This window comes from Oncorhynchus masou, chromosome 15 (assembly GCF_036934945.1).
Source record: "Oncorhynchus masou masou isolate Uvic2021 chromosome 15, UVic_Omas_1.1, whole genome shotgun sequence".
NCBI lineage: Eukaryota > Metazoa > Chordata > Actinopteri > Salmoniformes > Salmonidae > Oncorhynchus > Oncorhynchus masou.
In genome coordinates this window covers 69,105,657-69,127,651 of record NC_088226.1, presented here as the reverse complement: position 1 = coordinate 69,127,651, position 21,995 = coordinate 69,105,657, and the positions used below count along the sequence as shown (strand labels likewise).

The window sequence follows — 21,995 nt, the reverse complement described above, 5'->3', positions numbered from 1 at the left end:
CATAGTCCGCCCAGGTGGGGAATTCTCCTCTCTTGCTAAGAAAACGATACCCTCGCTGGATGAGTTTAACAAAAAAAACGTAAATATAACATTTATTTAACAAAATGCCTCCAGCTGTCCATCACTACTGTAAATAAAAACAGAATATCTAAGGGGCTTTTATATAATTATAATGCAGGGTTAACAATTATAATACTTCCAAAAGAACACAGACACACACAAATACTGACGCTCCAGATACTCAACTAGTCTAAAGAAAGCCAGTTTTAATGCTTCTTTAAAATCAGTTTTTAGCTGTGCTAACATAATTGCAAAAAAAAGAAGGGTTTTCTAATGATCAATTAGCCTTTTAAAAATGATAAACTTGGATTAGCTAACACAACGTGCCATTGGAACACAGGAGTAATGGTTGCTGATAATGGGCCTCTGTACGCCTATGTAGATATTCCATTTTTTTTTTTTAATCTACCGTTACCAGCTACAATAGTCATTTACAACATTAACAATGTATACACTGCATTTCTGATCTATTTGATGTTATTTTATTGGACAAAGAAATGTGCTTTTCTTTCTAAAACAAGGACATTTCTAAGTGACCCCAAACTTTTGAACAATAGTGTAGTTGTTCCCCTTGCTGTACAAGGGCCGCGGCTTTTGTGGAGCGATGGGTAATGGTGCTTCGAGGGTGACTGTTGTTGATGTGTGCAGAGTGTCCCTGGTTCGAGCCCAGGTAGGGGTGAGGAGAGTGACGGAAGCACAAGCCCAAACTATGAAAAAACAGCCCCAGACCTTACATTTTGCACTATGCATTCGGGCAGGTAGCGTTCTCTTGGCATCCGCCAAACCCAGATTCGGCCGTCGGACTGCCAGATGGTGAAGCGTGATTCATCACTCCGGAGAACAGATTTCCACTGCTCCAGAGTCCAATAGCGGTGAGCTTTACACCACTTTCACTGACACTTGGCATTGCGCATGGTGATCTTAGGCTTCTGTGTGGAAGCTCCCGACGAACAGTTGTTGTGCTGACGTTGCTTCCAGAGACAGTTTGGAACTCGGTAGTGAGTGTTGCAAACGAGGGCAGATGATTTCGGCGCGCTACGTGCTTCAGCACTCGGCGGTCCCTTTCTGTGAGCTCGTGTGGCCTACCACTTCGCGGCTGAGCCGTTGTTGCTCCTAGACGTTTCCACTTCACAATGACAGCACTTACAGCTGACCAGGGCAGCTCTAACAGGGCAGAAATTTGACAAACTGACTTGTTGGTGACGGTGGCACGTTGAAAGTCACTGAGCTCTTCAGTAAGGCCATTCTACTGCCAATGTTTATGGAGATTGCATGGCTGTATGTGCTCGAGACCTGAAATAGCCGAATCCACTCATTTGAAAGGGTGTCCAGATACATTTGTGTATATTTTTAACGGTTATGACAGTTATTTTAGTTTCATGACAGTCTTCATCCCTAATCATGGGTTACAGTTATACGTTAATTGTGCCAGCCCTAACTACTACTAATTACCTTGTCCATACTGAACCGGGCCTGCTACTGTGGTATGACAGTGTTGGGTGGTTCTACTAATAATTACCTTGTCCATGCTGAACAGGGCTTGGTACTGTGGTATGACAGTGTTGGGTGGTTCTACTAATAATTACCTTGTCCATGCTGAACAGGGCTTGGTACTGTGGTATGACAGTGTTGGGTGGTTCTACTAATAATTACCTTGTCCATGCTGAACAGGGCCTGGTACTGTGGTATGACAGTGTTGGGTGGTTCTACTAATAATTACCTTGTCCATGCTGAACAGGGCCTGGTACTGTGGTATGACGGCGTTGGGTGGTTCTACTAATAATTACCTTGTCCATGCTGAACAGGGCCTGGTACTGTGGTATGACACTGTTGGGTGGTTCTACTAATAATTACCTTGTCCATGCTGAACAGGGCCTGGTACTGTGGTATGACACTGTTGGGTGGTTCTACTAATAATTACCTTGTCCATGCTGAACAGGGCCTGGTACTGTGGTATGACACTGTTGGGTGGTTCTACTAATAATTACCTTGTCCATGCTGAACAGGGCCTGGTACTGTGGTATGACGGCGTTGCGTGGTTCGGTCAGGATGCGGACCAGCGTCTCTTCATCCAGACTGTGTAGAGGCACCACCACAGGCAGACGCCCGACAAACTCCGGGATCATCCCAAACTCAATGAGGTCCCGGGCCTCCACGAGCTTCAGCAGCCGGTCCTTCTCCTCCATCTCTGCCACCATGTCCGTCTGTTCACTACTGTTAGCCAGGTCGGCTGCTGCCGCCGCACGGCGACCCTTACCCATGTTGGAGGGCGTGCCAAAGCCCAGGTACTAGAAGGAGAAGAAGATTAACGGGTCTGTTGAAGTCCAGCTACTAGACAAAAACTACAAAACACTAAAACACTGAAGAAATTAGACATCTGGGGAAGATCGCCAGGTCTAGACATTCATGTTACATTCCTGAAAATAATACATTAAAAGGGACAAATAACTAAACTGCTCAGATAAGAGACACTCTTTGTTGACCAAGTATTTTAGAGAGGAAATAATCAAAGGACTACAGCCTTTTTACAGGCCTGGGTGGATACACAGAGGACTACAGCCTTTTTACAGGTGTGGGTGAATACACAAAGGACTACAGCCTTTTTACAGGCCTGGGTGGATACACAGAGGACTACAGCCTTTTTACAGGTGTTGGTGGATACACAGAGGACTACAGCCTTTTTACAGGTGTTGGTGGATACACAGAGGACTACAGCCTTTTTACAGGCCTGGGTGGATACACAGAGGACTACAGCCTTTTTACAGGTGTTGGTGGATACACAGAGGACTACAGCCTTTTTACAGGCCTGGGTGGATACACAGAGGACTACAGCCTTTTTACAGGCCTGGGTGGATACACAGAGGACTACAGCCTTTTTACAGGTGTTGGTGGATACACAGAGGACTACAGCCTTTTTACAGGTGTTGGTGGATACACAGAGGACTACAGCCTTTTTACAGGTCTGGGTGGATACACAGAGGACTACAGCCTTTTTACAGGCCTGGGTGGATACACAGAGGACTACAGCCTTTTTACAGGTCTGGGTGGATACACAGAGGACTACAGCCTTTTTACAGGTCTGGGTGGATACACAGAGGACTACAGCCTTTTTACAGGTGTTGGTGGATACACAGAGGACTACAGCCTTTTTACAGGTGTTGGTGGATACACAGAGGACTACAGCCTTTTTACAGGCCTGGGTGGATACACAGAGGACTACAGCCTTTTTACAGGTCTGGGTGGATACACAGAGGACTACAGCCTTTTTACAGGCCTGGGTGGATACACAGAGGACTACAGCCTTTTTACAGGCCTGGGTGGATACACAGAGGACTACAGCCTTTTTACAGGCCTGGGTGGATACACAGAGGACTACAGCCTTTTTACAGGCCTGGGTGGATACACAGAGGACTACAGCCTTTTTACAGGCCTGGGTGGATACACAGAGGACTACAGCCTTTTTACAGGCCTGGGTGGATACACAGAGGACTACAGCCTTTTTACAGGTGTTGGTGGATACACAGAGGACTACAGCCTTTTTACAGGTCTGGGTGGATACACAGAGGACTACAGCCTTTTAACAGGCCTGGGTGGATACACAGAGGACTACAGCCTTTTTACAGGCCTGGGTGGATACACAGAGGACTACAGCCTTTTTACAGGCCTGGGTGGATACACAGAGGGAAAACAATAATTGTATTTCTTACTCACCTTTTCATTCTTCCGTCTGCTGACGATTCTGTCGAGTCCGTTGAAGGCCCCCGACGCTACGAACAGGATGTTAGTGGTGTCCACCTGCACCGTCTCTCCCCTCAACTTCCTGGAGTTCTTCTCTGGGACGTTCACTATCGTGCCCTCCAGGAGTTTGAGCAGACCCTGCAAACAAAACGCTTGTCAAACACTTAACGCCTCCCATACACAATGCATTCAGAAAGTATTTCATACCTCTTGACTTTTTGTTATGTTACCTAAGTGAGGAGATTCAAATGGATTTGTAATTTTTTGTTGTTGTTGTCGACTATCAACAAAATTGATGGGGGGGGTGGGGCGACGACGACGACTCATCTTAACAGGTTGAAACTCTAGGGGCGCAATTTCATTTTTGGATGAAAAACGTTCCCGTTTTAAACAAGATATTTTGTCACAAAAAGATGCTCGACTATGCATATAATTGCTACTGTTCGAAAGAAAACACTCTGACGTGTCCAGAAATACAAAGATCTTCTCTGTGCGTGCCCTTTAACGTGAGCTTCAGGCAAAACCAAGATGAGATGGCATCCAGGAAATGACAAGGATTTTTGAGGCTCTGTTTATCATGATCTCCTTATATGGCTGTGAACGCAAGAGGAATGTCGTTTCCCCAAGGTGTCTGCAGCATTGTGACGTATTTGTAGGATGATCATTGGAAGATTGACCATAAGAGACCACATTTACCACGTGTCCGCCCGGTGTCCTGCGCCGAAATTGGTGCGCAAAAGTCACCTGCCAGTATTTTTCCAAACAATACAGAGAGTAAAGCAAGCTTCCACGAACTGCATGTCAATGAAGAGATATGTGAAAAAACACCTTGAGGACTGATTCCAAACAACGTTTGCCATGTTTCGGTCGATATTATGTAGTTAATCCGGAAAAAGTTTTACGTTGTAGGTGACTGCATTTTCGGTTCGTTTCAGTAGCCAGGCGCAATGTAGAAAACGGAACGATTTCTCCTACACACAGACGCTTTCAGGAAACACTGCGCATTTGGTGTGTAACTGAGAGTCTCCTCATTGAAAACATCAGAAGCTCTCGTTAACGTTACATTATGCTAATGAGCTTCAGGCTATAACTGTATACAGGGTTTTTTCATAGCCAAACGTGAACAAAACGGAGCGATTTGTCCTACACAAATAATATTTTTTTGAAAAACTGCACATTTGCTATGTAACTGAGAGTCTCCTCATTGAAAACATCCGAAGCTCTTCAAAGTTAATGATTTTATTTATTTGGTTATCTGGCTTTTGTGAAAATGTTGCGTGCTACATGCTACACAAAATGCTATGCTAGCTTTGCATACTCTTACACAAATTAGTCAATTTCTATGGTTCAAAAGCATATTTTGAAAATCTGAGATGACAGTGTTGTTAAGAAAAGGCTAAGCTTGAGAGCAAACGCAAAATTATTTTAATTTTATTTGCGATTTTCAGAAATCGTTAACGTTGCGTTATGCTAATGAGCCTGAGGCTTTAGTCACGATCCCGGATCCGGGATGGGGAGTTTCAAGAGTTAAAGTAGAAATAGAATAAAACAAACAGGCATTCTATTTTCAACTCGAAATATTTGGCCACCGTAGTAGACATCGATCAAGTGCACAAGGCGACATGTGTGCAAAAATAACATTCACAGAGTTAAAATGTAATAGTTCCCCCTCACTCACAGACAAGTGTTTACTGTCAAGTTCAACACAACACAAGGAATATCTTAGGGCTACACACTGCACATTATTACACTGTATACTTTCTGCCTGTGGACATCTGTTCTACAACGTGCCAGCAGAGCATGATACCCTTCGTGGCATAATTGATCTCTTTCAGGCAGAGTACACCTGACATACCCATTTTTATGCACTGTATTGAAGAAGTGAGAAAGAGGGAAAGTGTGTGGTGTTCTTTTCACCTCTATAGTGGCAACCAGCTTAAACCAGGCCCAGCTCCAGCTACACTTCATCCCTGAATCCACTTGTTTAACAAGCAACGCCTCATTTTCACCTAATTCTCTCATTCTGAAAATTAACCACATACTGTAGAGGGAAAACATTGGTTCATAGATAGTTTGTTAGCTAGTTAACTACTATCTAGTCAACATTTCACACAGATTGCCAGGGTCCAGTAAGCAACTAACACGTTATAACTTGGAAGGGCAAGGAGTCATATACCAGTTAATACTATAGTGAATTGGTTAGGTTATTAATGTTAGCTTATCTGGTGTTGTAACGATAGCTAGCTAACGCTAGCTGTGACTTTTTATTAGCCAGTTCATTTTCACACTATAAACTAAATTATTTGATCAGCTAAGTTATTTGATCAGATGTTGCTCAACATTTCTCTGGCTAGCTAATGGAGAATTCGATCCAGCTAGCAAGATAACGTTACTTAAAAATGCTAACAATACTTGTTCCACCACACTTTCTTTCTCACATCAAACTTTCCAAATGGCAGTTTTTATTTTTATTTTTGGTTACAGCTCATGAAGTACGCTTCCTTACCCTCTCACCCCCATCTCCGTGGTCAGGCTTCTCAACTACCTCTTCGTTACCGCGCTGCTGTAACTGTCAAACTGCCTTTCTACTCTCTGCTGTCTTCCCAGGGTGCACGCTGATGCTGTAACTGTCAAACTGCCTTTCTACTCTCTGCTGTCTTCCCAGGGTGCACGCTGATGCTGTAACTGTCAAACTGCCTTTCTACTCTCTGCTGTCTTCCCAGGGTGCATGCTGATGCTGTAACTGTCAAACTGCCTTTCTACTCTCTGCTGTCTTCCCAGGGTGCACGCTGATGCTGTAACTGTCAAACTGCCTTTCTACTCTCTGCTGTCTTCCCAGGGTGCACACTGATGCTGTAACTGTCAAACTGCCTTTCTACTCTCTGCTGTCTTCCCAGGGTGCACGCTGATGCTGTAACTGTCAAACTGCCTTTCTACTCTCTGCTGTCTTCCCAGGGTGCACGCTGATGCTGTAACTGTCAAACTGCCTTTCTACTCTCTGCTGTCTTCCCAGGGTGCATGCTGATGCTGTAACTAGCAAATTGGTTGTCTCTTCTCTCTTCAGCAGCGTGCTGCATTCTGTTGTTATGTGGACGGTTGGCTGAGACTTGGATACAGACAGTATAGCGGTAAACGCGCATAACTTGTTCGCTTACAGCCAGTAGTGATCCAAAGCACCCCCGCCCAATTTATTTACCCCTCCCCCCCATCGGATCTACACGAATCAGGTAGGTCACCTATTTTGGATTAAAAATGTCAAATTTCTGCTAAAGGTGACTAGTTTGCATCCCTGATCATTATTAGAGGTACGTAGATGACAGGGCGAGTGTTTGAACATGAACTAAATTATCATTATTAGAGGTATGTAGTGTTAAAGATAGAGTTGAATACCTCCCTCTACACACTAGAGGCATCTACTAGACTTGTGGACAGTGTAGAACAGTACTGACCTGTTGTACACCCTCTCCTCCTACGTCTCTGAGCTGGTGGATCCCAGGAACACTGCCGATCTTGTCCACCTCATCGAGAAACACTATGCCTATTTGTACAGGGAAATCACAGAAAAGAATTACAACTTTTATCGTCTAATGGGAATCAGAAATGGGTCTTTTTGCTGTCCTAGGTTATTCCCAACCCCTCTCTATACATCACGCTCAGAGACAGACACAGACACACAGAGACAGACACACAGAGACACACAGAGACAGACACAGACACACAGACACAGACACAGACACACAGAGACAGACACACAGAGACAGAGACACAGAGACAGACACAGACACACAGAAACAGACAGACACAGACACAGAGACAGACACAGACGCACAGAGACAGACACAGACGCACAGAGACAGACACAGACGCACAGAGACAGACACACAGAGACAGAGACACACAGACACACAGAGACAGAGACACAGAGACAGAGACAAAGAGACACAGACACACAGAAACAGACACACAGAAACAGACACACAGAAACAGACAGAGACAGACAGACACAGACAGACACAGACACACAGAGACAGACACACAGAGACAGACACACAGAGACAGACACACAGAGACAGACACACAGAGACAGACACACAGACACAGAGACACAGAGAGGGTACAAGAGGCAGGAAACAACACAGGGTCAGCTGTGGAACAACACACTGGAGCAGTTTAGCTCAGTAAAAAAGTAATTGTGATGTTCAGTTGAAAGAGCTCTTTGCATACTGTTCCAAAAAAGCAAAATGAGCGGTTAGAGAGAGATGAGCCAGCAACCGGACGGTTGCCAGTCCGAATCCCGGGTCTGACAGGCAAAAATCTGTCTGGAGGTGAGCTGGCAACCGAAGGGTTGCTGGTATCAACTCAGATGCCATTGCCTGCCATTGTGCCCATTGAGCAAGGCACCCACCACAACAACTGCTCCACCCAGAAACTCTCCAACCTTGGTGTCTTTCGGAGGGGTAAGGACAAAACCATATATTGGGGGCTTAAAGGGGGCTTCAATGGGGCTTATGTAATTAGGAAGTTGCATAATAAAATTGCAGAACACAGTCCAAATGTAGTTCCTTTTTCATAATACTGGGGCTTGTAAAACAGGTCTATTAAAGAGATTCTCCGGGACTTTTGTACAGTTTTTGGCCAGGAGTTCTGAAAGTAGTGCTCACGAGCCAAAAGTGGTGCCCCAAAATGGTGTACTACGTCACATCATGTGCAGAAAAATGCACCACGTCATTGTTCTCTCTCTCTCTCTGTCTCTCTGTCTCTCTCTGTCTCTCTGTCCACTGAGCTGTTGGGCCCACCGTGCAACATCATTGGATAACACAGGCCTCTTGCTCACACAAATGCGAAGGGCTGAAGCTCATTGGCTAGAACTTGAATTGTTAGGGGGCTGGCCCATGCGGGGGGAAATGTAGTGAAAATGGCACGGCACATCTTCAAGAATACAGTTACTTTAACTGATTTGTTGGCTAATTGAGGTAAAACAGTAATTCTCCTCATAGATTAATCCATGAACTGCACATTGACACATCCAGCCCCAAAAGCCAAATATTTTCTTAGTCGCCATAGTACCGGAACATGTCTTTAAACAGTCCCAAAATAACCCAGAAAACAGAGTTTGTGATTCACCCACCTTGCTGTGCTTTATCCACAGAGTAGTTGGCATCCTGCAGCAGCTTGGCGATAACAGACTCGATATCCTCCCCCACGTAGCCAGCCTGGGTCAGGGTGGTACAATCACAGATGGCAAAGGGTACATCTAGACACTTGGCCAGGGTCTGGGCCAACAATGTCTTGCCTGGGAAAGTATAGTAATTAATGTGTAAGGACAGTAAGGATGCATTTCACTGCAGTTTATTTGTTTGTTTGTAAATCACGGGTCTGACACAATGCATGTATTCTGCTTCTTATTTTCCTTAATCCATGTCAATAGAGGTTTTAATATTCTAACATGATATGAATAATAACACTAGATAGATAGGTAGATAAGGTAGATAGATAGATAGATAAGGTAGACTAGATAGATAAGGTAGACTAGATAGATAAGGTAGACTAGATAGATAAGGTAGATTAGATAGATAAGGTAGATTAGATAGATAAGGTAGATTAGATAGATAGATTAGGTAGATAGATAAGGTAGACTAGATAGATAAGGTAGATAGATAGATAGATAAGGTAGATAGATAGATAAGGTAGATAGATAGATAGATAGATAAGGTAGATAGATAGATAGATAGATAGATAAGGTAGATAGATAGATAAGGTAGACTAGATAGATAAGGTAGATAGATAGATAAGATAGATAGATAGATAGATAAGGTAGACTAGATAGATAAGGTAGACTAGATAGATAAGGTAGATAGATAGATAGATAGATAGATAGATAAGGTAGACTAGATAGATAAGGTAGACTAGATAGATAAGGTAGATAGATAGATAGATAAGGTAGACTAGATAGATAAGGTAGACAGATAAGGTAGACTAGATAGATAAGGTAGACTAGATAGATAAGGTAGACTAGATAGATAAGGTAGACTAGATAGACAGATAGACAGATAAGATAGATAAGATAGATAAGATATGGGAGAGATTTTTTTTAAATCATAATCAAGTCTCATAAAAATGTCTGCCTTGTATCAGTAAGGCAAGTCACTCGAATGTTTCAAGCAGATTACACATATAACGTCCTGCCTGGTTGGTCCTGTCCGGGGGTATCTTTGGACGTGGCCACTATGTCCCCCCGACTCCCCCGTCTCAGCCTCCAGTATCTATGCTGCAATAGCCTATGTGCCGGGGGGGTAGGGTCAGTCCGATACATCTGGTGAAATTCTCCTGTCTTATCTGGTGTCCTGTGTGAATTTAGCCTATGTGCTAGGGTCAGTCCGATACATCTGGTGAAATCCTTATCTGGTGTCCTGTGTGAATTTAAGTATGCTCCCTCTCATTCTCTCTCTCTCTCTCCCTAGGACCATGTCTCAGGACTACCTGGCCTGACCATGGCTGTCCTCAGTCCACCTGGTCGCGCTGCTGATCCAGTTTCAACTGTCCTGCCTTTGTCTGTGACAGACCCCCCCCAACCAAATCTCGCTTAAGGCCCTCAAAATGCTGAACACTACCCAAATAAAATCAAATGTTATTGGTCACATACACATGGTTAGCAGATGTTAATGCGAGTGTAGCGAAATGCTTGTGCTTCTAGTTCCGACCGTGCAGTAATATCTAACAAGTAATCTAACAATTTCACAACTACCTAATACACACAAATCTGAAGGGGGGAATGAGAATATGTATATATAAATATATGGATGAGCAATAGCCGAACAGCATAGACAAGATGCAGTAGATGGTATAGAGTACAGTATATAGAAATGTACCCTGTTTATAACTAAAATAAATGGTACCAAAAATGAATTAGAAGTGCCTTGGCTTTTTGTCCCAGGATATTGAAGGTACGAGCCACAACACATTTAGTTCGTCTCACACTGATGCCAGAACTGCTTTGATGACGTCACGAGTGATGCCAGGACCAGGTTTGATGACGTCACGAGTGATGCCAGAACCGGTTTGATGACGTCACGAGTGATGCCAGGACCGGTTTGATGACGTCACAAGTGATGCCAGGACCAGGTTTGATGACGTCACAAGTGATGCCAGGACCAGGTTTGATGACGTCACGAGTGATGCCAGAACCGGTTTGATGACGTCACGAGTGATGCCAGGACCAGGTTTGATGACGTCACGAGTGATGCCAGGACCAGGTTTGATGACGTCACGAGTGATGCCAGGACCAGGTTTGATGACGTCACGAGTGATGCCAGAACCGGTTTGATGACGTCACGAGTGATGCCAGGACCGGTTTGATGACGTCACAAGTGATGCCAGGACCAGGTTTGATGACGTCACGAGTGATGCCAGGACCAGGTTTGATGACGTCACGAGTGATGCCAGGACCAGGTTTGATGACGTCACGAGTGATGCCAGGACCGGTTTGATGACGTCACGAGTGATGCCAGGACCAGGTTTGATGACGTCACGAGTGATGCCAGAACCGGTTTGATGACGTCACGAGTGATGCCAGGACCAGGTTTGATGACGTCACGAGTGATGCCAGAACCGGTTTGATGACGTCACGAGTGATGCCAGAACCGGTTTGATGACGTCACGAGTGATGCCAGGACCAGGTTTGATGACGTCACAAGTGATGCCAGGACCAGGTTTGATGACATCACGAGTGATGCCAGAACCGGTTTGATGACGTCACGAGTGATGCCAGGACCAGGTTTGATGACATCACGAGTGATGCCAGAACCGGTTTGATGACGTCACGAGTGATGCCAGAACTGGTTTGATGACGTCACGAGTGATACCAGAACTGGTTTGATGACGTCACGAGTGATACCAGAACTGGTTTGATGACGTCACGAGTAGTCTACTAACCTGATCCGGTGGGGCCTAGCAGCACGATGTTGCTCTTCTCCAGTTTGATGTCGGTGTGTGTGGAGTCTAACACGTCTCCGCCCCTCCTCTCCTGAGGAGCCTGCTGAGTGGCCTGTTGCTGCATGGAGGCTCCCAGGGCGTTGCCATGGGGACTGATCCCTGCTATTTGAAGGAGTTCTATAATGACAAATGTAAACAAAACAGTCGTATTGTATATTTGGGTTCAGATTTGGCAGCAGGACAGTGGTGAATTCTAACCTGGTCCCAGATCAGTTTGTTCTCTTGCCAAATATCAACTCTGCCATCCTTGTCAAGCTTCTTCGACATGACTGATTCCATAAAGGAGTTGGCGAGAGGGCAGGAAAAAAGACTGGCACCCAGGCTAGGGGAATCCATTTTGGGTCAATGTTTCCCCATCTCTCATGGCAATGACCAGGCAATAAAACGTAACTTTTCCGAACAGGCTATGCAATGTTGGCCTCCTCTCTGTGATCTGGCAACTTGAGTTGTATTAAAATTATGTATTAATGAATTGTGTTATATATTTATAACAAGTTTGTGTCTTGTTTTTTGTGTGTTTTTTTCAAGGCATGATATTGCATAATCTAGGCTCTCTCGTTATAATGTGAAGTATCAGTATCTGTGGTGCTGCCTGCTGCCATTGCAGCAATAGGTCCAAGTTCAATCTAAAAATACATGCACCCTGCACTGCTAAACTGAACTGGGAACCAGTGTGGAGTTACCGAAATTAAGAAAAGCAGACCTGGGTTCAAATAGTATTCAAAATCATTTCAAATACTTTATATGTGCTTGATTGAGCTTGCCCGGTGCAATGCAACCAATAGAATAGTCGTAAAACTGCAAACCCCTCCCATCTGGCACTCGAGGTAGGCTAAAGCAAACGCTCAAAAGTATTTGAAAGATTTCAAAATACTATTTGAACCCTGGTGTGAATGAGGAGATCAGGGCCGAAGGCTGGGATAGATAGCAAGACTAGCCACCGTGCTTCTACACCTGCATTGCTTGCTGTTTGGGGTTTTAGGCTGGGTTTCTGTACAGCACTTTGAGATATCAGCTGATGTACGAAGGGCCATATAAATAAATTTGATTTGACTACAAATGTATTTTCTGGGTCATTGGGACACCTTATCTGTCCAGCATGGCGACTAGCTACACCGAGTTCACAACGTGCACACAGATTATTTATTACTGGCGCTGGGAATTGCCAGGGACCTCAAAACACTATATTATCACCATACTGAGGGACCTCACCATACCATATTATCACCACACTGAGGGACCTCACCATACCATATTATCACCATACTGAGGGACCTCACCATACCATATTATCACCATACTGAGGGACCTCACCATACCATATTATCACCACACTGAGGGACCTCACAACACTATATTATCACCATACTGAGGGACCTCACCATACCATATTATCACCACACTGAGGGACCTCACCATACCATATTATCACCATACTGAGGGACCTCACCATACCATATTATCACCACACTGAGGGACCTCACAACACTATATTATCACCATACTGAGGGACCTCACCACACCATATTATCACCACACCATTCTCACGATTCTATATGTATTTCGATTCGCCACTGTGATTTTACTGTGATTCGATGTTCCAAACATATTGGTCATCATATTATGTCTGCTGCAGAGAGACAAGAGAGAGTCATGAGCAGACCGAGTTTTGATCAGTCATGGGAAATAAAAGTGCTGAAATCTAATTGGCTGCCTATTTCAAAAGATGGAGAACAAATTATGAAGTGTTGGTGCAGGTACAGCCAACTAGTGCAACAATAATATTGCGATTTTGTAAAATAAATAAATAAATAAGATATATAGTATATCAAAATAAAATCCTGATATGTAACTATCAATTTTTTTTCCACCACCACTATTTATTACACTTCAAATCATAAATGGCAAATTATTTATAAAATAATTAATCTAACACACCTGCAAAACGACAAGTCATTGACAACAAGATACTATGAGTTGTCTGTAAACTCTGGCATTTGAGCAATTCTTGAAAATCAAAAAAAGTGACATGTTTAAAATAGCCAATGATACGGAGAAAGCTATGACGCAAGGAGGACCAATCAAATCACTTACTTGTGAATCTGTACTCATCCTCCCGTCTTCTCGTCTCTAGTTCTATAGAGAGGATGACATCATCATCATCATTATCACTGCAGCCTTGTAACAAAGCATCAGATTCCACTGTTGATTCTTGTCATTATCATCATGTTTAAATCCATTATCATCGTCCATTTAAGATGTTGATCGTGGGGGTAAAAGTAAATCACTGAGCAAATGCCAAATTATACAGACGAGAGCACCGTGGGGGTGACTGAAATCTGAACAGGAGTTTCAGAACATTCTAGTAAACAGTGGTTAGTTCTTGGTTCATAATAATGAAAGAATAACACTGTTGCCTAATGAAATTCTACTATTCTGAAGTAAGCAAACTTTAAAAAAAAAAAACTTTAAAAAAAAAAAGTGTTCAACCAAATGACTAACTGTACTGACCTCGGGGTGAACGAGGCCTGTTTCTAACTAACAGTAGACTGTACTACTGACCTCGGGGTGAACGAGGCCTGTTTCTAACTAACAGTAGACTGTACTACTGACCTCGGGGTGAACGAGGCCTGTTTCTAACTAACAGTAGACTGTACTACTGACCTCGGGGTGAACGAGGCCTGTTTCTAACTAACAGTAGACTGTACTACTGACCTCGGGGTGAACGAGGCCTGTTTCTAACTAACAGTAGACTGTACTACTGACCTCGGGGTGAACAAGGCCCGTTTCTAACTAACAGTAGACTGTACTACTGACCTCGGGGTGAACGAGGCCTGTTTCTAACTAACAGTAGACTGTACTACTGACCTCGGAGTGAGCGAGGCCTGTTTCTAACTAACAGTAGACTGTACTACTGACCTCGTGGTGAACGAGGCCTGTTTCTAACTAACAGTAGACTGTACTACTGACCTCGGGGTGAACGAGGCCTGTTTCTAACTAACAGTAGACTGTACTACTGACCTCGGGGTGAACGAGGCCTGTTTCTAACTAACAGTAGACTGTACTACTGACCTCGGGGTGAACGAGGCCTGTTTCTAACTAACAGTAGACTGTACTACTGACCTCGGGGTGAACGAGGCCTGTTTCTAACTAACAGTAGACTGTACTACTGACCTCGGGGTGAACGAGGCCTGTTTCTAACTAACAGTAGACTGTACTACTGACCTCGGGGTGAACAAGGCCCGTTTCTAACTAACAGTAGACTGTACTACTGACCTCGGGGTGAACGAGGCCTGTTTCTAACTAACAGTAGACTGTACTACTGACCTCGGAGTGAGCGAGGCCTGTTTCTAACTAACAGTAGACTGTACTACTGACCTCGTGGTGAACGAGGCCTGTTTCTAACTAACAGTAGACTGTACTACTGACCTCGGGGTGAACGAGGCCTGTTTCTAACTAACAGTAGACTGTACTACTGACCTCGGGGTGAACGAGGCCTGTTTCTAACTAACAGTAGACTGTACTGACCTCGTGGTGAACGAGGCCTGTTTCTAACTAACAGTAGACTGTACTACTGACCTCGGGGTGAACGAGGCCTGTTTCTAACTAACAGTAGACTGTACTACTGACCTCGAGGTGAACGAGGCCTGTTTCTAACTAACAGTAGACTGTACTGACCTCGGGGTGAACGAGGCCTGTTTCTAACTAACAGTAGACTGTACTACTGACCTCGGGGTGAACGAGGCCTGTTTCTAACTAACAGTAGACTGTACTACTGACCTCGGGGTGAACGAGGCCTGTTTCTAACTAACAGTAGACTGCACTACTGACCTCGGGGTGAACGAGGCCTGTTTCTAACTAACAGTAGACTGTACTACTGACCTCGTGGAGTGAGCGAGGCCTGTTTCTCCACCTCCACCTGTCTGCTCCCAGCAGGGATGTTGTTGTAGATTCTCTTGTAGTGATTATACACAGCTACCGCCAGCACTTTCTTTGCATAGGACTGACCCACTACGTACTTGTCCAGGTAGGCATAGATCTGAAAGGCAGGTTCATCGACTATAAGACAATATTACGTGGTCATACTTGCTCTTCATGACAAGTCTAACAATACATTAACTGTATCATAATGCATTATGGTTCGAGCACTGAATGCTGATTGGCTGACTGCTGTGGTATATCAGACCGTATACCACGTGTATGACAAAACATTTATTTTTACTGCTCTAATTAAGTTGGTAACCAGTTTATAATAGCAATAAGGCACCTCGGGGGTTTGTGGTATATGGCCAATATACTCCACTTTGCATCGTCGTGCCTAAGAACAGCCCTTAGCCGTGGTATATTGGCCATACACCACACCTACTCGGAACTTATTGCTCAATGACAGCACCAGGTATACCTGCAGCATTACCATAGTGGTTTCTGTTTAAGGATAATCATTACATCATAGAAACTAGAACCAGTTGTTGTTTGTTGTCATTGGTGCTCGTACCTTTTTGAGTGGCGGGGGGAGGTTTCTGTGTGGCGGGGGGGGGAGGTTTCTGTGTGGCATTGGAGGTTTCTGTGTGGCGGGGGGAGGTTTCTGTGTGGCGGCGGTGGAGGTTTCTGTGTGGCGGGGGGAGGTTTCTGTGTGGCGGGGGGGAGGTTTCTGTGTGGCGGGGGAGGTTTCTGTTCGTACCTTTTTGGATGGCGGGGGAGGTTTCTGTGTGGCGGGGGGAGGTTTCTGTGTGGCGGGGGGAGGTTTCTGTGTGGCGGGGGGAGGTTTCTGTGTGGCGGCGGGGGGAGGTTTCTGTGTGGCATTGGAGGTTTCTGTGTGGCGGGGGGAGGTTTCTGTGTGGCGGGGGGAGGTTTCTGTGTGGCGGGGGGAGGTTTCTGTGTGGCGGGGGGAGGTTTCTGTGCTCGTACCTTTTTGGGTGGCGGGGGAGGTTTCTGTGCGAAGGCCATTTTGACAGCCTCAGCTGGCGACTCCGCTTCTTTATTCAGGCCCTTCTTAGAGTCCGTCTCAGAGAGAACCACGAAGAAGTGATGGCACTTCTCGCACTTCACAAAACGTGTCGACGCTGAAGAGAAACAAACAAAAGTGAGAATATTGAAATATTTCTTTATCGCGTTTCTGATTTAATAAAAACAGTAGTGACTGTGTGACAAGTCAATCATTTTATACGGCTGCTTTTTCTGCAACTGGAGTCTATAGAAAACACAGCCCATGTGAATGGAGTATTTTTAGGTCCTCACATACAAAGGTCTCCACATGTGTACATGGGTCTCCACATTTGGGACAGTGTAGCTGGTTACCACCCTTCCCTGATCCACCAGAAGAGCCCGCCAATCTCTTCCCTTCACTGATGCTCTTCTGCATATATGATGGACACAAAGGAGAGAGAGAGAGAGAGATTGTATCATGAATGCAACACAGCAGAAAAACATAATTTAGACACAGAGGAAACTTGTTATAGCATGTATTACACTGACTCTATGCACACTCCAACACACTACACTGACTCTCCGACACACCACACCGACTCTCCGACACGCCACACCGACTCTCCGACACGCCGCACCGACTCTCCGACACACCACACTGACTCTCCGACACGCCACACCACACCGACTCTCCGACACGCCACACCACACCGACTCTCCGACACGCCGCACCGACTCTCCGACACGCCGCACCGACACACCACACCGACTCTCCGACACGCCACACCACACCGACTCTCCGACACGCCACACCACACCGACTCTCCGACACGCCGCACCGACTCTCCGACACGCCACACCACACCACACCGACTCTCCGACACGCCACACCACACCGACTCTCCGACACGCCACACCACACCGACTCTCCGCACCACACAGACTCTCCGCACCACACCGACTCTCCGACACGCCACACCACACCGACTCTCCGACACACCGCGCCGACTCTCCGACACGCCGCACCACACCGACTCTCCGACACACCGCGCCGACTCTCCGACACACCGCGCCGACTCTCCGACACACCGCGCCGACTCTCCGACACACCGCGCCGACTCTCCGACACACCGCGCCGACTCTCCGACACACCGCGCCGACTCTCCGACACACCGATACACTACACTGACACTCGAACAATCTTCAAATTCCGCTGCTGCTTCTCTTTATTATCTATCCTGATAGTAATTTTTACTCCAACCCACATATTACCGCAATCACTTTGTGTCCCTGCCCATTGACTCGGTACTGGTACTCCTTGTATATTACCTTGTTATTGTGTTCCAATCAATTTGTGTCCCTGCCCATTGACTCGGTACTCCTTGTATATTACCTTGTTATTGTGTTCCAATCAATTTGTGTCCCTGCCCATTGACTCAGTACTCCTTGTATATTACCTTGTTATTGTGTTCCAATCAATTTGTGTCCCTGCCCATTGACTCAGTACTGGTACTCCTTGTATATTACCTTGTTATTGTGTTCCAATCAATTTGTGTCCCTGCCCATTGACTCGGTATTGGTACTCCTTGTATATTACCTTGTTATTGTTATTTAAAAACACTGCATTGTTGGGAAAAGGCTCCTAAGTAAACATTTCACGGTAAAGTCCAAGTCTACAGTTGTTGTATTCGGCACATTTTGATTTATTAGAAAGTCTATTCTTGTGTCTTGTCAGGGTTTAATTCCATTTCAGTTCAGTCATTAAAATGATGGCTGTCATCACTTGTTCCCAGATCTGTTTATGCCATCCTTCCAGGTTGTTATGCCATGTTTGGCAATGACCATAGCAGTACGAAACACAGCACAAACTGATCTGCGTCCAAGTTAGTCACCAGTGTGTGATTCATTCTTTTTTTTTTTTTTAAAGAAAGAAAGAAAAAAGGTGTCAAACAGACATGTCACAATCCAGTGGAATCCGGTTTACCTTTCCCCCATCGCTGGATCCATCCTTAGTCGTTCCATCTTTAGAGGCAAAACATACTGCAGTTTCATGGAAGGATCTCACTCGGACTATGCGAGGTAGAGGAGCTTCACGAAAACCCCAACCAGGTCTGCTCAAAGCATAGAGCTGAACCCGAGAACAAGACAGCCCTGTATAACAGAAACACCACGCAACCAAATGTTTTGGCCGGTGTTATAATCCATTAACTTTGACATTTCAAATACAAACTCGCCCCAAATGTCAACATCAACCATTGATATTATGGAAACATAGCTAGCTAGCTGCCACCTCATGAACGCTGTATTTGTGACATCGCACTAAATTTTCTCACACCACATGTATCATAAATGGATGGAACAGGTGACCCGTTTTCAAAACTTGTGCTGCGTCCACGTGCTAGTCGGAACTAGGAAAGTCTGACATTTCCGACTTGCTAACTGGTTGTAGTTATACAACGTGCCGCGTTCAACCCGTTATCAAGTCGGAGAATTCAGTTCACGAGTTCCCGACTATCACATGAACACGGCGTAGTTCACGAGGTCAACATCACATAACTTTAGCTTATCCACTGAAATAGAGCTAGCTACAGTGCGTGCCTTCACGCCATAACTTTTTCCACATTATTGTTACAGCGATTACATTGATATTTTGTGTCACTGATATACACTCAATACCCCACAATGTCAGGGTGGAATTAAGTTTAGACATTTTTATTTAAAAAAAATAAAAAATGAAAAGCTGAAATGTCTTGATGTCAATCAGTATTCAACCCCTTTGTTATGGCAAACCTAAATAAGTTCAGGAGTCAAAATGTGCTTAACAAGTAACATAAGTTGCATGGGCCCACTCTGTGTGCAATAATAGCGTTTAACATGATTTTTAAATGACATCCCCATCTCTATACCCCACATATACAATTATCTGTAAGGTCCCTCAGTCGAGCAGTGAATTTTAAGCACAGATTCAACCACAAAGACCAGGGAAGTTTTCCAAAGGTTCAAAAAAAAAAAAAAAAAAGCAGACATTGAATGTCCCTTTGAGGATGGTGAAGTTATTAATTACACTTTGGATGGTGCATCAATATACCCAACCGCTACAAAGTTACTGACTAACACAGTTTCCAGAGAGGAAGGAAACCACTCAGGGATTTCACCAAGAGGCCAATGGTGATTTTATAAGTTAAGAGTTTAAGGCTGTGATATGAGATAACTGAGGATGTAACAAAAACACCGTAGTTACTCCACAATACTAACACAAATGACAGAGTGAACATAAAGAAAGCATAATGTTTGCAAAAAGACACTAAGGTAAAACTGCAAAAACATGTAGCAAAGAAATTAACTTTATGTCCTGAATACAAAGCATCATATTTGGGGCAAATCCAAGACAACACATCCACTCTTCATATTTTCAAGCCTGGTGGTAGCTGCATCATGTTATGGGTATGCTTGTCATCGGCAAGGACTAGTTTTTTTTTTAGGATAAAAATAAACAGAATAGAGCTAAGTACAGGCAAACAGACACTGGGAGACAAATTCAACTTTCAGCAGGACAATAACCTAAAACACAAGGCCAAATATACACGGGAGTTGCTTACCAACACAACATTGAATGTTTCTGAGGGGCCTAGTTACAGTTTAGACTTAAACGGTCTTTAAAATCTATGGCAAGACATGAAAATGGCTGTCTAGAAATAATCAACAACCTACTAGACCAAGCTTAAATATTATTTTTTTAAGAATAATGGATAAATATTGCACAATCCAGGTGTGAAAAGCTCTTGGAGACTTACACAGAAAGACACACAGCTGTAATCGCTGTCAAAGGTGATTCTAACACGTATTGATTAAGGGGGTTGAATACTTAGGTTAGTGTTTAATTTAAAAAAATATATTTAAAAAAAAAGTTAGAATTGTTCTTTCTATTTTGTGTAGATAGTTGACAAAAGAACTGACAATTCAATCCATTTTTAATCTCACATTGTAACAACAGATTGTGGAAAAAGTCAAGTGGTGTGAATACTTAGCGAAGGCACTGTAATTTGCAGGTTAGCAAGTTAGCTAGCTAGCTAGCAGAAGCGTTTAAGATGTAATGCGAATAAGTAGCTGTAGTTATTACAATTTCTCAAGATTGCAATCTGTTCTTACCTCTCTGTGCTGAATTTAAGAATATCCTCGCGGCCGATGTGCATGGGCAAGACATACTTTAGTCAAGGTCTAGCAAATAAAAACAATGAAGCAGGATTAGCTAGCATTTATCATCTCGGACAGCTGCTAAATTTCACAGGCCACAGCTACAGTACCTAGCAGAGTTAAACAAATCTGACAAACTAAACTCCTTACTTACAATACAGTTAGCTAGCCATTCAAGTTCACCTGTCAACAGGTAGCTGACGTAGATACGTGCTAACTAGCTATTTATTAAACAAAATGAACACCCCCTAGAGCTGGTAGGCCTGGCAATGTCTGTTTTGGATTGGAGTGGGGCAGCTAGCAACTTAGCAAACGGGGCTAGCGATAGAAAAACAAGTGAGCATTCCGGAAGAGAGGTACAGTTAGCAGGTCAAAGAGAACTAAACCGTTAAACTGGCTAACTATGTGACATGTTTAAGACGCAAAAAAATGTGTCTTGACAAAAAAATTAATATATATATATATATGGTTTGCTAACCAGCTAACCAGCTAACGTTACCTGTCGACTCGTAAAAGAGCACGATGGAACCAAAACAAGTCTTGACAGTTTCTTCCGGAGTACAATTCCGTTGACACTGTATGGTCGCAGGTCAACGGTGTCATACCAATGTCACTGTACAGATAGCATATGTGACCCGCTTCAACTCGGACCGATATTACCCCCCGCCCCGATACAGGTTGGACGACTGGACCCCTGTGTGATATAATGTTTGATGTTAGTAGGTCAGGCAAATTGCAAGACCGAGGCCAGCACCCCCCCCTGTGTTATTACGTATTTCAGAACAGTGTTGTTGTCTGTCTGCGTCAGATAAATCCAAGTCGAGGGGAAGTGTAAAATTATTATTCCTTTGGATTGGTTTGAGGTCATTTCGTCACATAGGGTCATCTGCTGCCATCTACCGTGAGGTGATTATTAACTTACTAAACCAGTTTCAGGACTGGACCGTCACAAATTCTAGGCCTACTCTCTTCTATAATGTACTGTATGTAGTGTGTTCTATTCTGAATTGTAGAGGAAATAAATGTGGAAGACTTCTGTGCTGTTGTGGTGCACACTATCAGCTGAGCCTAAAGGGATTGTAGTA

At 44.3% G+C, this 21,995-nt stretch overlaps 1 protein-coding gene across 2 annotated transcripts in view; it reads right to left on the bottom strand.

The window, feature by feature from the left end:
• Window positions 1–21,647, bottom strand: part of LOC135556734 (ATP-dependent Clp protease ATP-binding subunit clpX-like, mitochondrial) — a 29,846-nt gene extending 8,199 nt beyond the window's left edge. Inside the window, exons 1-12 of one of the 2 annotated variants that reach the window (XM_064990145.1) lie at window positions 21,410–21,647; window positions 20,866–20,934; window positions 18,701–18,867; window positions 17,029–17,146; window positions 16,699–16,853; window positions 15,673–15,829; window positions 13,885–13,926; window positions 11,731–11,907; window positions 8,927–9,091; window positions 7,248–7,336; window positions 3,772–3,936; window positions 2,049–2,348 (exon numbers count right to left, since the gene is read on the bottom strand). In XM_064990145.1, coding sequence (XP_064846217.1) covers window positions 2,049–2,348; window positions 3,772–3,936; window positions 7,248–7,336; window positions 8,927–9,091; window positions 11,731–11,907; window positions 13,885–13,926; window positions 15,673–15,829; window positions 16,699–16,853; window positions 17,029–17,146; window positions 18,701–18,867; window positions 20,866–20,920 — 1,590 coding nt within the window. In that variant the 5' untranslated portion in view covers window positions 20,921–20,934; window positions 21,410–21,647. Of the gene's footprint in view, window positions 1–2,048; window positions 2,349–3,771; window positions 3,937–7,247; window positions 7,337–8,926; window positions 9,092–11,730; window positions 11,908–13,884; window positions 13,927–15,672; window positions 15,830–16,698; window positions 16,854–17,028; window positions 17,147–18,700; window positions 18,868–20,865; window positions 20,935–21,064; window positions 21,336–21,409 lie in introns of those variants that run through there. The other variant, XM_064990146.1, reaches the window with a different exon arrangement.
• Between the last annotated feature and the right edge of the window lie 348 nt (window positions 21,648–21,995).